Raw genomic sequence first — 14,903 nt, forward strand, 5'->3', positions numbered from 1 at the left:
CGCTCTCTCTCATTCTCTCTCTCAAATAAATAAATAAAATCTTTAAAAAAAAAAAAGATAAATGTTTATGTTACTGGACTCAGGCCTTTGGACCCAGCAATGGTAGAAATGAGGCTGGATCCAACATTTACAAACACAGGCAAAGCTTTAATATAGGGGCAACAGCTGCAGCTGGAGGGAGACACAGTCATGACAAAGGGGTCAGACTGGCTCTCTGAACAATAACCAGGGAAACTTTTAAAGAGGCTGAGGTGGGAAAGGAGTGATGTTTAAGCATGTAGGGGCAGGGAATTCTGGGAAATTGGGGGCGTAGGCTCAGTTGACAAAACATGCTTCTTCATATATCATTATGTTTCATTTGCATGTTGTCTCTACCTCTGGGTATGTGTTTTAGCATAATAATAAGGGGAAAAGTCAGTGAAAGGTAAATTTGCTGCCCATTTTATCTCAGACTAGTGTGAACCTGGTCTAGGCTTGTTCCTTGGCTAGTGCTTTGCTCTGCGAGAAAAAGCGGTAACAGCCTACAGGTTGCTCTGCAAGAGAAGTAATAACAGCCACTCAGGAGAGTCCCAGGTGCATTGGGGCTTGTTCCCAAGGTCCCTGTCTCATTTATGGTTTGGCTTTTTTTAAAGATTTTATTTATTTATTTGAGAGAGAGAGCACAGAGGGAGAGAGAGAGACAGACAGAGAGAAGCAGACTCCCCGCTGAGCAGAGAGCCCAACGCAGGACTTGATCCCAGGACCCTGAGATCATGACCTGAGCCAAAGGCAGCCGCTTAACTGCCTGAATCACCCAGGCGCCCCTCATTTATGTTTTAAACCACAAAGTTTTGGGATAATTTGCTATGTAGCAATAGATAAGTGATGCCCCTATCATTATAAAGCAGCTGGCCTAAACATAGAATTATCATATGACCCAGCAATTCTACTCCTAGGTATATACCCCAAAGAATTGAAAACTGGGATTGAAACACATATGTGCATACTCCTATTCGTTTCAGCATTATTCATAAGAGCCAATAGGTGGAAACATCCCAAGTATTGGATAAATCAAATGTATATACATACAATGGAATATTATTCAGCCATAGAAAGGAATGAAATTCAGACACATGCTACAATACGATGAACCTTGAAAACAGTATGCTAAGTGAAATAAGCCGGGCTCAAAAACATAAATGCTGTATTTCCGCTTATATGAGGTATTTAGAATGGGCAAATCAGAGAGACAGATTAGAGGCTTTCAGTGCTGGGAAAGGGGGAAATGGGAGTTACTGCTTGATGGTTACAGTTTCTGTTAAGGGCAGTGAAAAAGTTTGGAAGCAGACATATCGTTGCACAGCAGGGTGAATGTAGTTAATACCACTGAATTGTCACTTCAAAATGATTAAAATGGGAAATTTTGTATCATATATAGTTTACCACACACAAAAAAGCAACTGACATAATAAGATGGAGGAATGGTCTTTTGAGTACTGGTTTCAGTACTAGCTAGATGCAAAGTACACGTTTTATGGACATATGCTATAAATCAGCAATCAATAATATGGTGCTGTTTCTCCCATAGCCAGAATTCATGGAACTGGGAATCAAACCATGGAAATGGGAGTGGACCCTTCCTTTATTATCCCTGTGATACCCTAGTAAAAGTCTTCCTTTTTTTTTTTTTTTTAATTTTTGCTTCTAGTCCCCAAAACTTTGAGTTCTGATTGTCAAGAGCAGAGTTTTTCAACCTCAGCATTTTGACATTTTGGGCTGAGTAATTGACAGTCCTGTGCATAATAGGATGTTTAGCAGCATCCCTGGCCTCTCCCCACTAGATGCCAGTAGCACTCCTTCCCCTGTTGACACCTTTATAGTGATTATGATATTTGTGTGCATTAAGGGTGGGAATGATTGTCAAAGATAAACAAAGCCAGACATTAAAGTAGCAAAAACAGATTTTATTCAGAAACTATTGACTGAAGGTAAAGGGCTGAACTCCATTCAGATTGTGTAGAAGGTGACTGGGTGTTTTAAAGGGAGAATGAAATAACATATAATTCAATTTATATGAAATGTTTAAACAGGCAAATCTATAGAGACAAAAAGTAGATTATCGGTTGCCTGCGGCATGGGTGGCAAGACAGGATTAATTGTAAATAGGCACTTAGGGGGATGGAATGTTCTGAAACTGAATGTTGGTGATGGCTGCATTACTTGGCAAATTTACTAGAAGTCATTAAATTGTACACTTAAAATGTGTAAATTCTCAGGTATATGCTTTTATATCAATAAAGCTATTTTTAAAAAAATTAAGGGAGGGGGCACCTGGGTGGCTCAGTCGTTAAGTGTGGGAGAATGAGACGTGGGCTAGCTGATTAGCTACAGTAAGACCTAAATTAAGTAAAATAGTTAAAATAGACAAAGACCTAGAGATTCTAATCTAACTCCAAATGCTAATTATTGTTACTCCAGACAAAATAGATCTGCTTTTTTGAAAGTTTAGTAATGTATCATGTCGAAATGTGGCAAGTGCCTGCAGGATTGTCTATAGATCAGTGCTGCATTCAACTTTAAAAAAAAGGTGCGATTTCTTTACCAATGTACATATCTAATTTTTTTATTTTTAAATTTAATTTACTAATTGCGATTGCTTCTGAATGCACTGCATTTATGCATTAGTCAAATGCATTCACTACCACAAAGTTAGATATCTGATTTACCATCAAGTTCATCATTTCATTACAAAACAAGGAACTTTTCGTCATAAGCTAATTTACTAAATAGGCAAAAACATTGATTTGTCGTTAAAAAATTATTGCCAAAGGTCAGGTTTATAAGTATAAAGTCGTGCGATGGCTAGTTTTTATTTATAAAATATTCGTGTAATTTTACATATGGAATATTAATGTTTTTACTAAATAACATCTGATTTATTTTTCTTTTAACTTTTATTAATAATTTATTATTATTTAATAACTGGGTAGGTAAATTTAATATTGACTATCAGAAAAAGTCACATGCCAAGCAATTTTCTTCAAAACGCGATTATGAGCACTAGACATTACAAAAAGAGGCGCTACCTTATAGGACATTTTCCCATTATTTAAGCGACCTAGGTGATTTTTTAAAAGACGCTATACCCGCGTGTTCTTATCACCCCACCCCTAATAACCAGGCTGCAGAATGGCTTTGGGGGCCCGTTTGTTAGGGTGCGTCTTGAACCCCTCCGCCCGTTTCCCAGTGAGCCAGCACGAGCCGGGCCTTGAGGCGCGGATCAACAGCATGGGGCTCGCAGGCCTCCTCCCCCGCCCAGTGCTACCGAGGCGCCGCCCGGCGCCGCCAGCTGGCTGCCGCCTCCGCCGCTTCACAGAGAAGAATGGGGACCCGCCCCTTGGGGTGATTGACGGGCTGCCTCCTCCAATGGCCAACGCGCTCGGCCCCGGCGGGCCGGGCAAGGGCCGCGGCACGCGGAGGAATCTCTCCTGCCCTTTAGTCCCGGGCTAGGTGTTGCGGCAGGCGCCATTTTATCGAGCAGCCTGTCTCGGGTGCCGCCATGTTGGTGAGGAGAAATCACCGTTACGGCCAGTGTCCAAATCCCCGCGTCGCTGCACGCCGCCCGCCCGCCCGCTCCCAAGCCTCAGCCACCGGCGGCGAATAGAGACTAAAGCGGCAGCGCCGGCAGCGCGGGGCCGTTGCCCAGTGTTTGCAGTTAGAGCCCCATCTCTCTGGCGTGGTTGTTAATAGACTGGAAAGTCTGTGTCTGTGTCGCTCACTAGTAACCGTGAGTTTTTACCACTTCGTCACCTCTCGGCGGCGGCCGGGAGCAGGTACCCGCAGGCGGCGCAGGGGTCCTCCCCGCGCCCCGCCGCCGCCGGCCTCGCAGACCTGTCCTCCAGCCCCGCCCCGTTCTTGACCAAACATGACAGACTCTGAACATGCAGGGCACGACAGGTCGGGAACCCTTCTTGTCTGTCTTTCTGTCGGATGAGAGGAGGGGTCTTGGGGCGGCGGGAGCGGGCCGGGGCCGCGCGCCTCCTGCATGACTTAGACGTCTCTGTGTGGCTCCATCAGTTCCATGACGTGCGCCCTTATGTAAAGCCCAGGCTGGCGGCCGCGGGGGAGGTCGGCCCGGCCGCGCCCGCCTCCCCGCGCCGGGGTCCTTTCCGGCCGGCCCCGCCCCCGGCCGGCACGTGCGAGCCCCCCGCCCCCGGGCGGCTCCGTCTGCCGCTCGGTCTGCGCCCGGCGCCTCCCGCGTGCTGGCTCGGTGCTGCGGTCCAGCCTGGGTGGAAACGAAGCCTCTCCCAGCCCAGGGTCCGCCGTGCACTTCCGGATGGGACCCGCCCGGAATTTGTAATAGCGGGTGTTCTATTTGACTACTGCCCTGGCACACTCCTAAAAATAAACTTTTTTTTTTCTTAAGGAAAATTTTAAACAACCCCCCAAGGCCATGTATTTATAGTCTTACTCCTCAGAATTTGAAAGAGTTTCAAATTAAAAATGCTAACACAAAAGACTGAGGCTATGCAGACCTTAGTGTAGCACAGCTTTCTCCTGAAGTAAAAACTCCGTGGTGATTATCCCCTGTAACTGCATTTTCTAAATACTGTATGTAATTCGAACACTTAACGGAGATTCTGATGTTTTATTTTTGCTTTAAGGGCACATTCTTGGTTCCTTTTAGAGCTTTGGGGGTATTTTCATATTTTAAAAAGCGCAAATAGCATACTTAAGTTTTGGTTAGTTTTTAAATTTACATTGCTGTCTACCGTGATTGTAAAAACAAAAAGAGAGGGCTTTAGTTCATTAAATTACTGCAATAAAATCTCTTGCATCTGATTGTTATTTAGAATATTTAAAAATATGGAACCTGGCAATTACTCCTTTGTAAATAGAAGTAATCAAAAGTATACATTGTACTCTAAACTAGATACAAATTGCCTGTTTTACCTGTGGAGTAATGTGATAATGCTTTTGATGAAGCATTCCACACACTTTTTTTTTTTTAATAACCCCACAAGCAGAAATAACAAACATCACTGAAATTTGAAATATCTAAACATTTGGCAACCTAGAGAGTGTTAAAAATATTTAAACAACTTTGATATCCTAGTGATGAAAGATCACCAGAAGACAAGTCAATTAAACATACAGTAATTTTTAGAAAGTAAAAAACACTTAAAAATTATGGCAATATAAGCTTGCACTTGACAGATTTTTCATGATTATTTTACATTATTTTGTCACTAAAATGACAGAATTCTTGGAATGGGTTAACGAAATTTTGAGAAATTTCCCATTCTGAATTTCCCACTCTGAATATCTGTGGACAAACCAATGACTGGGTTTTGCTAATGCAGCCTGAAGTTCATTGTTTTGTATGTAAGAAGGAAATGTGTTCTCTGTTCAGAAATCAGCTTCAATATGTAGAATTATGTATTCTATGTAATGAAGAATTGTCACCAAATTCAGGTATTGAAATAACTTTGCCAGTTAGGAACTGTGATGCCCGACTTTAAAAAGAATTTGGAATTTTAAAATATTGAATTAGAAGTTAAAATTTTAAAGAAGTTTTTGTAAGATTTATTAATAGCTTAGTACTAAGAACTAAAGATTAAATAATAGTGATATTTAGTCTTTTTTGTTTTATATTAGGACTAAGAAAACATTTACTAGCAATTATTGAAACAAAAAGGTAAGCTTCATTTTAACTTTTTCAGTTGTTAAATGACAGTATTCTTTTGAGGCAAGAAGATGATTTAACTTTCTCACACATTTTTTTTGTCAACCTATATGGAAAATAAACAACTACATCAAAAAACAAAGTGGATTGGAGTCAGGAAATGGTCTAGCTACAGCTTTGCTACCACTTAGCTTTGTGAACTTGAGCAAGCCTAGTTTGTTTATTGGTAAGAGGGTTCTACAAGAATTTTTCAAGTTCTTAAAAGGTCAGTGTTTTTCAGCCTCCTCTGGGAAGCTTTTTAAAAAGTGTTGCTTTCATTTCTATCAGTCTGAGCTTCAGCCTGGGTTTAAAAAATTTTTTAAAGCTCCTCAGGTAATTCTAATATATGCCAAATTGAGAACCACTGTACTAGATTAATGTTTTACAATCTTAGCTAATCATCAAAATCACTTTAAGGAATAAAGATTTTTGTCTTGCCCAGAGCAACTGAATCAGAATCTCTAGGGGAGGATTGTGGTAATCTATTTTTAATAGCCTGCCCAGGTGATTCTTAAGAAATGTGGGGAAAAGTGGACTAGTCTGTGGAATCCCGAAATATTTGGTGCTTCCATATTACAGCTATTCTATACTGTAATACAAGTTTCCACAAATTATTGGAGAAGATATATGAATTCCGGTATTTGGAGGTAGGCATTGTTTCAGGGATATCCTTTTTCTAACATTTTTGAAAGTTAAGGCATATTGTGAGTAGAAGGGAAAAAGTTGAATATATGATTTTTATTTACAACTGCTTTATACAAATTAAAATATTGCTGTTATAATTTACATCAGAATGAGATTTTAAATGGAAATGGAAATTCACAGAAGGCACAATTTTTTTTTCTTTTAAAAAATGGTAGTTTCTTGCACATGTTTTATATGGTGAACATTTTGCACAAGATTTGTTTGCCAAATGAGGTTGCTTTTTTAAAAAATACCGATTTGATGTACTTTTCTTTAAATATTTTCATGCCTGGAGTGAAAACACGGTATTTTTATACGTGTTACTAGTGTAACAATATGCAAAAATTTGTGGATATATAGAATATTAGTAGAGGCCTTCTGCATAGGATCTGAGAAATCAAGATTAGAGGTGGAGAAGGAGTTGGGGGAAGCCAAAGGGAGATAAAATTCTTGTCTTTTCATTCGATTCTTCCCTTTCATCCATTTCTCTTAGGCAAAACTTTAGCCACCTACCTTTATATTTCACTGGATGTTGACCCAGTTAAAACAATACAGAAACAACTTTTGAAGGCTAAATACTATGAGTCCCTGTTTGGACATGTACAGTAGAGTAGGAAAGATAAATATATACCTAAGTAACTATTACATAATTTTCTGAAATATGCTAAAAGTGAAAAGTTTTACAGGATCTGTACTGGGAAAAATGATAATTTTAACATGAGTAATATAAGAGCTTGTGATTCTGAGAGTCTTTAATTGATAAGAGCTATGTATAATACTTTCTTTTGGGAAGAGGTTATTCTTTGCCCATTATGAACAACCTTCCTACCTTCTTTCCCTCCTCTCTCCCACTTTCCTTCCTCATGTAAAACAAGAACAAAACTCCAACTAGTCAGAATTATAGTAGTTTATATTTTCTCTCTGCTCTGTATCCCCCCACGCATAATGATTAAAACATTGCTAAGAGACTACACTGGAGAATCTGAAGGGATTGATGACAGAGAAAATGATTACACTTTCCATTTGTAACAGGGTTTTCATTTGATTCTCACATTAATCCCATGAGGTGGTATAGTATTACAGTGCTCAGTAACTTGTTTACGAGATCCCACAGATAGAGGCTAGGTAGAGCCTAGGTATGCAAACTCCTGCCTGTAGTATTATTTTTCCTCTTCATTATCTTTATATGGGGATGGAATACAATAAGTTCTAGCTTTTATTTTCTAAATTGTTTGGGATTGTAATGTGGTACAATTAAGAGATCCCTGCATTCTCAGTAAAACCTGGGTTTTGATCCTGGTTTTTCCTCTTAGTTAATATTTTTCTATTTCCATGATTATTTTTCTTATTTGTGAAATAAGGTAGTTGAACTAGGTGATATTCATTCTCCCCTCCTACTTTAGTTAAAGTCAGTAATTTTAATTAAAAAAATTGCAAATGCCTTATTTCATGTTAGAGTTCACTTAATGTTCTATAAAATACCTGGTTTGTAAATTAATATGTATACTTGAGCAAATGCCCCCCCCCACTAAGCTACTAATTATTTTTAATTGTGGTAAAATACACATGTAAAATTTACATCTTACCCATTTGTAAGTGGACAGTTCAGTAGTGTTAAGTATCTTCACATTGTTGTACAACCAATCTTTGGAACTCTTTCATCTTGCAAAACTTAAATTCTATCATTAGTTTATTTTCTCCTGAATCTACTAATTTATTGTTAAAACTATCAAAATGAGCTTTTCTTTAGCAAATATAAAAAACTCAAGTTATATGTCACGTTCAGGTTTGATGTTGGAAAGCACTTTGACTCTTAAGACATTTTTCTTTTCCTAGCCCTTCGTAAACAAACTATTTCATTTACTTTAAATTTTCATTGATTAAATTTTCATTCAGCAGATTTCTGTGCCAAGTATATAGTGTTAAGCACTGGGGAAACAAATTTGAATACAATATCACTGAACTTGCTCTCTGGGATCTTATAATGTAGTAGGAGAAACAGACTGGTAAATACATAGTTATAGCACTAGTCCTATAATAAAGGTATAAATTGATTGCCGTAGTGGCATAGATGGGGGGGCTTCAGGGAGGCATCATGGAATTAGCTACATCTGAAGGATGAGTAAAAGTTTGGCCAAGCAGAGTCAAATATATGAAAAGCATGAAGAAGCGAACTGGCATGGTGGGTTCAGAGATGATAAAAATGTTAGTATGTAAAGCGTGTACAGCATATTTTGGGGAATGAGGAAAAGGCTTCAGTGAATTAGGGATCTGACCCTGAATGATGTAAAGAGCTCATCGAAGTTATTTTTTTTAAGTTTGCTTATTTATTTATTTATTTACTTACTTACTTACTTAAGTGAAAAAAGCCTAGAACCCGGAATGAGCCTAGTGTAATTAAGGAAAGAACAAGGGAGCAGTGTGGCTAGAGAAAACAGTGAGCAAGGGGGAGAGAAGTAAGAGATGAAGTTAGATGGGCAACAGGGGCGATTGTGTAGGGCCTTGTAAAGCCATTTTAAAGAACTTGGTAAAGGAGCCACTGGAGGATTTGAACAGAGGAGGAGCAGGGTCATGCTGTGGTAAAGGAATGGTAAAAAGGAAGTTGCTTATGGTAATTTAAGTGACAAGTGATGATGGTTTTAGGTCAGTGAGGAGAAAATGGTTGGATTTTGGATATGGTTTGGAGATAGAACCAATAGGATTTGCTGATGGATATGGCATAGGAAAGAAAGGAATGAGTCAGAGCTACTGTAAAAGACTAGAAATTGGGTAATGAGGACCTGATCAAAAGCATTGGCAATAAGAAAGCAGACAAAAGGCAAAAATTCATGAGATATTTCTTAGAGTTGATAGAACTGGAGATAAAGATCTGAGAGTTTTTAGCAAAGATGTTAGTCAAAATGATGAGATCACCCAGGTATGTGTAGTAGACAGTAAGGAAGACAGAAGTTTTCTGGAAGCCAAGGGAGGAGAAAGTTTCCAAAGAAGGGATGATCACAGAGCAGATAAAGGAAAGGGTTGGAAATTGGCCACAGGATATCCTAAATTAGGGCCGGTAAAAGCATGCTTCAGGGCTTGCAAGCAGCTGGCCTTCACACCTAAAATCTGTCCACATTATAGTTTGCCTGACAGGATGTTTAAAAATATTTACGTTTGAATGCCATTGGACTTGACTTGTGTTCTTTATCCCCCAGTCTTTTCACTGATACTTTCTTTGCAAACTCAGCACCTGATGTCTTGCTCATTAGGTGACTTGCCTGATCATGTAGGCATTTGAATTTGTGACCCTTTGTTACGCGATGAAGTCAGGTTTTCACCTGGACAGGTGGGTGATCTGGTTTCCAAAAACAGAGATAGGTGGCCTTGAATTTACCAGGTCAAGCCTCTAGTCAGTCTAGGGCTGTCCCAGTATTCTTTTGTGCATCAGTGCCCCCAGTGGCCTTGCTTCAGTTTTTCAGATTCGGAAAAAGATCAGCCTCAGAGCTGATCAGACGTGAAGATGTTAATTCATGCTAAAAAGTAATAACAGTGGCTAACATTTACATGCTGCTGTTTTAAGTGCTTTACATGAATTATTGCATTTAATCTTCATGACAGCCCTCATTTTACAAATGAGGAAATAGACACTAAGAGATTGATGAATTTCCCAAGGTCGCAGAGTACATCAGTGGGAATTCAAGTAATCTGATTCTAGAGCCTGCATTTTTATTTGAGGATAGACATCCCTAACACAAGAGAATGTGTGTGTGTGTGTGTGTGTGTATCAGAATACCAATTCAGTCATGTAAAATGAGGATTAGATATTTGCATCAGGGAGGGTATTCTCTCCATGTAGAATGTTATATGGAAAACAAAATTACAAAAATTGCCTAATGAACAGGAGCATGGGATTAGAATGAGGGAGTTGATTGTAAATGACTGGAATTTTAAATGGCGTCAGGCTCTGATAAAGTGATATTTCCATCTTCATAACGTATCTGCCAAGCAGTTACTTGCATCAGCCTTACAGGATATCCCCTCTCCTGGGCAGTGCTTACATGGGCACTGGCCACATTTGTCTCTCTACCTTTCCTTCTTCATCATTTCTATCGCTAATCAGCCCTACTTTCTGATAGGTACATTTCTTTTCATTGCATGTTAATATCTTAAATTTAGTCATCTTTTACTTGGTCATGTGTATCTGACTTCCTCATCTGATTCATCTTATTTTGATTTTATGGTTGAACTTTCTGAGGTGATACTGTTCTGAGGAGATACTATTTCTAGTATCTTTTTTGAGGTGTTTGGGTCCTGGAAGGTGTTGCTTGACTGCTGATGCCATGTACCAACCCAGATAGCTGTCATTGAATGACCTTTGCAAAAGCCGTTTCAGCAGATTATTATTACTCTTGGCAAAGAACAACCTTCCTCTAATGTAAAATAGCTTTATATTTATTTTCTTTTGCCCTCTCCTTTTTTTTTTTTTTTTTTTTGAGTAGGCTCCACACCCAGTGTGGGGCCCAATTCAGGGCTTGAACTCATAACCCTGAGACCAAGGTCTGAGCTGAGATGGAGTCACACACTTAACCGACTAAGCCACCCAGGCACCCCATGCTTTGCTTTGTTTTTAATGTGAGTTCATGGCTTAACATTACTACTTCAAATGAACTCTTGTAATACTTCAGCTTTCATAAATCATACCCACATTTTTGAGTGGCAAATAACCAAAGCAAGTCCCAAGGAGTGTTTAAAGGGAATCCTAAGTTAATCATCATTAAAATTATAAAACCATGTAAAAATCATTAACAATGTATTTATAAAAGTGATAGAACAAAAGAACCTAGATTTAGAACTCGTGATACTCAATATTTTACATATATTGCTATTTATAATTCACATACTTTAATTCATTTGATTCATGTAGACAGAACAGTTATCAATATCTTCACTTTATAGTTTAGGAAACAGATTTAGAGGGTAAATAACTATTTACCACAGTCTATGTCTCATAGCATTTGATTTCATACTCTTCCCTTGCCACCGTTGCCTCATGATGGTAGTAATTTGACACCAGATGCTGGATTGGGATATTGGATCCATAAAAGGGTTTGGGTTTTTTTCTTTTTTTTTTTTTTAAAGATTTTATTTATTTATTTGTCAGAGACACAGAGAGAGAGGGAACACAAGCAGGGGGAGTGGGAGAGGGAGAAGCAGGCTTCCCGCCGAGCAGGGAGGCCGATATGGGGCTCAGTCCCAGGGCCCTGGGATCATGACCTGAGCCGAAGGCTTAACAACTGAGCCACCCAGGCGCCCCAGGGTTGTTGGTTTTTTTTTTCCTTTAGATATTACTTGATCCCAGGCAATTTCAGCCTGCTTTATTATAAATTCATCTTATATGACAGTTTTTCTAAATTCTAAAACAATTAAAAATTGAATGTATAAAGAATACCAATTTTCACATATTTTTAAGAGTATGAAATCAGTTAAATCTAGCTACGTCTGCACATTTTTAGCTATGGAAAACAAGAATTCTTCTATTGTATACGGGTTTTAACCTATTAGGAGAATTTATTGAAGATGCATAGAGATCAAAAGAGCCAACATCTCTTTTGCTTGAATTTTTCTCGATGACTGGCAGTTGACAATAAAATATTAGATCACTGGTTCTTTGTGTGTGGGGTTTGAGTTCTTTACAAAGGCTACTCTTTGGCTCATAAAGGAGCTTGTGGGTTGATTTCTTTTCTACATCCTTGGCATACATAGGAGTCTATTTTAAAATTATGTTTTATGTAAGCAAACAAAAATGGAAGTGAATAATGCATTTATGTAAGAAATTCATACATATTTTGGCTGTATATACATATCTACCAAACATACATTTTTTAAAAATTATAGATACCCAAGCGTGAAAACCAACATTTGACCAAATCTTAGACTAAAGTTAATATCATCATCATAGATTAAATTTCTGGAATGCGTGAATAAATCTGAAATATCCCTCAAGTTATTATAATTTATTATTAGAAATTTTAGTGGTCTATTTTTAAAAATAGGACATTCCAGTGAAGTAATAATTTCTCAACACTGCCTATTGCTAAATTACTGCTATAATTGCTACAATGCACATTATTGGTACTGAATAGAGGGTCACTTTCAAATGAGATTAGTGGAACACAAGATAGTTGGGGGAACTTTTTTTTCCTCTAACATTTTCCTTTATAATTTTTTTAAAATATCTGGAGCAAAATGATTGATTACATTACACATAACTTTAGAGTTTTTTCCTCATGAAATTTGGAGGTAACAAAGCTAACATTCTGTTTTTAATTCGTCTACAAAAGATATAAATTCTCAAATAGGATTTTTTTTCTTGAAAGATTCATGGGATTAAATAATTGAAAATATTCTTTAGAAGTTATTTTGTGTAGTGTTATGAATGTTAGAATGCCAAATAAATGAATAAAGTTAGAATCATGACATAATTTCTATTTTTGTGTTTTGTATTTTTTTTTAAGATTTTATTTGACAGAGCAAGAGCGCACAAGCAGGGGGAGCAATAGAAGGACAGGGAAAAGCAGGCTCCCCGCCAAGCAGGGAGCCCTATGCGGGGCTCTATCCCAAGACTCTGGGATCATGACCTGAGTCAAAGGTAGATGCTTAACCATCTTAGCCACCAAGGTGCCCCTGTTTTGTATTTTTCATTTAAATTTTTATAATCATTTGTCAGCTCAAACAGTGTATAATATTCTTCCTTAAAATCAATAGCTAAATTACTCTCTCAATATTATTACTCCGGTTTTTTACTTGGCTATTTGAGGATTGTTAGTTTCTTTTGTACATAAAATGGTTTTCATAATCATTAATTGCACATTTTTCTCTTACATAAATGTACATTTGTACTTCATCTAATTGATAAAATTTTAATATATAAAGCACAGGGAAATTCTTGTTGTAAGTTATACCTGAAAATGGATATTCAGATACTAATAGTAAATTCAGATGACATGGCTTTTTTTAATATATATGACCTATTATGCTGATTAGATATAATAGTAACTAACCTAAGGATCATGTAATTTCCAGTCATGTCATACTCAGGGATGCAGAAATGACTTGAAGCAGGCCAAGGCAGAATGGAGAAACATGCTTTAGCTGGATACTGAGGCCAAAGCCTAATTTTGGCATGTCTTTTATTTATTTATTTATTTATTTTTAAAGGTTTTTTATTTATTTGACAGAGAGAGACACAGTGAGAGAGGGAGCACAAGCAGGGGGAGTGGGAGAGGGAGAAACAGGCTTCCCGCAGAGCAGGGAGCCCGATGCGGGGCTCGATCCCAGGACCCTGGGATCATGACCTGAGCCGAAGGCAGACGCTTAACAACTGAGCCACCCAGGCACCCCTTGGCATGTCTTTTTAAAAAAAATGTACTCTGACAACACTCCCTGAAACCTGGAGCCCTGGTACCTCATATCGTAGGTAATATGATAGCAAGTAATTTGGCGTATTAGGAACGTTAACAGACCAAGTGGGATTTTTTGAATATTACTGGGTCGTAGGCAATTTTACCCAGTTCACTATACATTCATCCAACAAAACTTTTTCAACTTTTGTTCTGATGTCATGACACCTAGAAGATTATTTTCTAGCTTTCAAATTCTGTTTACTTTATTTGCTGAGATTTGTTTCTATTGAGTTTCTAGTTTCTCCAGCCTATACTGGAGAGCCTAAGTCAAGAGGATAAATTGAAAGGGAATGAAAGTAAATGAATTTTAGCTTAGTGAGATAACCAAGATAGTAAGTGAAATATAAAAAAATTATTTAAAAAATGTAGTCTCAAAAAAACCTATGGCGGGGCGCCTGGGTGGCTCAGTTGGTTAAGCGACTGCCTTCGGCTCAGGTCATGATCCTGGAGTCCCGGGATCAAGTCCCACATCGGGCTCCCGGCTCAGCAGAGAGTCTGCTTCTCCCTCTGACCCTCCTCCCTCTCATGTTCTCTGTCTCTCATTGTCTCTCTCGCAAATAAATAAAATCTTAAGAAAAAAAAAAAAAAAAAAACCTATGGCAAGCTAGTACACAATGTTGTTTTATTCCCGTAATATTCTGTCTCTGCTTATGGCATAAAGGATGTTTGAGGAGTAATATGGTTTTCTTTCATGATGTCAAACATACAAGCTCAAGGATATATTTAAAAATTCTTCATTTCCCTAGATTAATATACAGCAATGCCTCTTCTATCTGGCACTGGGCAGGGAAATTAGCATCAATAGATATTAGCAGAAACTAATTTTATTATAAATATTTTCAAAGGATCTCTTTGTAAATAAAATATGTGGCATACTTTCCCCTCTTACTAACTAGACAATTACTGATTTATCTTTTTCTTAATTACTTTGGATCATCATGAATATCTGTTGTCACCATAATCACTATGAACCCTAGGTATTATACTCCATCTTGTTTTTTCTTGTGTCCAGGAGACTTTGGAAATATGGGAGGCTTTCACACAGACTGATTAAGCTAAGTATTGCTTAATGA

General features: G+C 38.1%; 1 protein-coding gene across 5 annotated transcripts in view; it reads left to right on the forward strand.

Moving 5' to 3' along the window:
* The first annotated feature begins 3,490 nt into the window (after window positions 1-3,490).
* Window positions 3,491-14,903, forward strand: part of ZC3H6 (zinc finger CCCH-type containing 6) — a 69,373-nt gene continuing 57,960 nt past the window's right edge. For 2 of the 5 annotated variants that reach the window (XM_045884556.3, XM_054509721.2), the window contains exons 1-2: window positions 3,491-3,936; window positions 5,638-5,677. In XM_045884556.3, coding sequence (XP_045740512.1) covers window positions 3,921-3,936; window positions 5,638-5,677 — 56 coding nt within the window. In that variant the 5' untranslated portion in view covers window positions 3,491-3,920. Of the gene's footprint in view, window positions 3,937-5,637; window positions 5,678-7,821; window positions 13,017-14,903 lie in introns of those variants that run through there. The other 3 variants (XM_045884557.3, XM_054509723.2, XM_054509720.2) reach the window with 3 other exon arrangements.

Source organism: Mirounga angustirostris, unplaced genomic scaffold, assembly GCF_029215605.1.
Source record: "Mirounga angustirostris isolate CCGP_5_RB_7025 unplaced genomic scaffold, mMirAng1.0.hap1 SCAF_10, whole genome shotgun sequence".
Lineage (NCBI taxonomy): Eukaryota > Metazoa > Chordata > Mammalia > Carnivora > Phocidae > Mirounga > Mirounga angustirostris.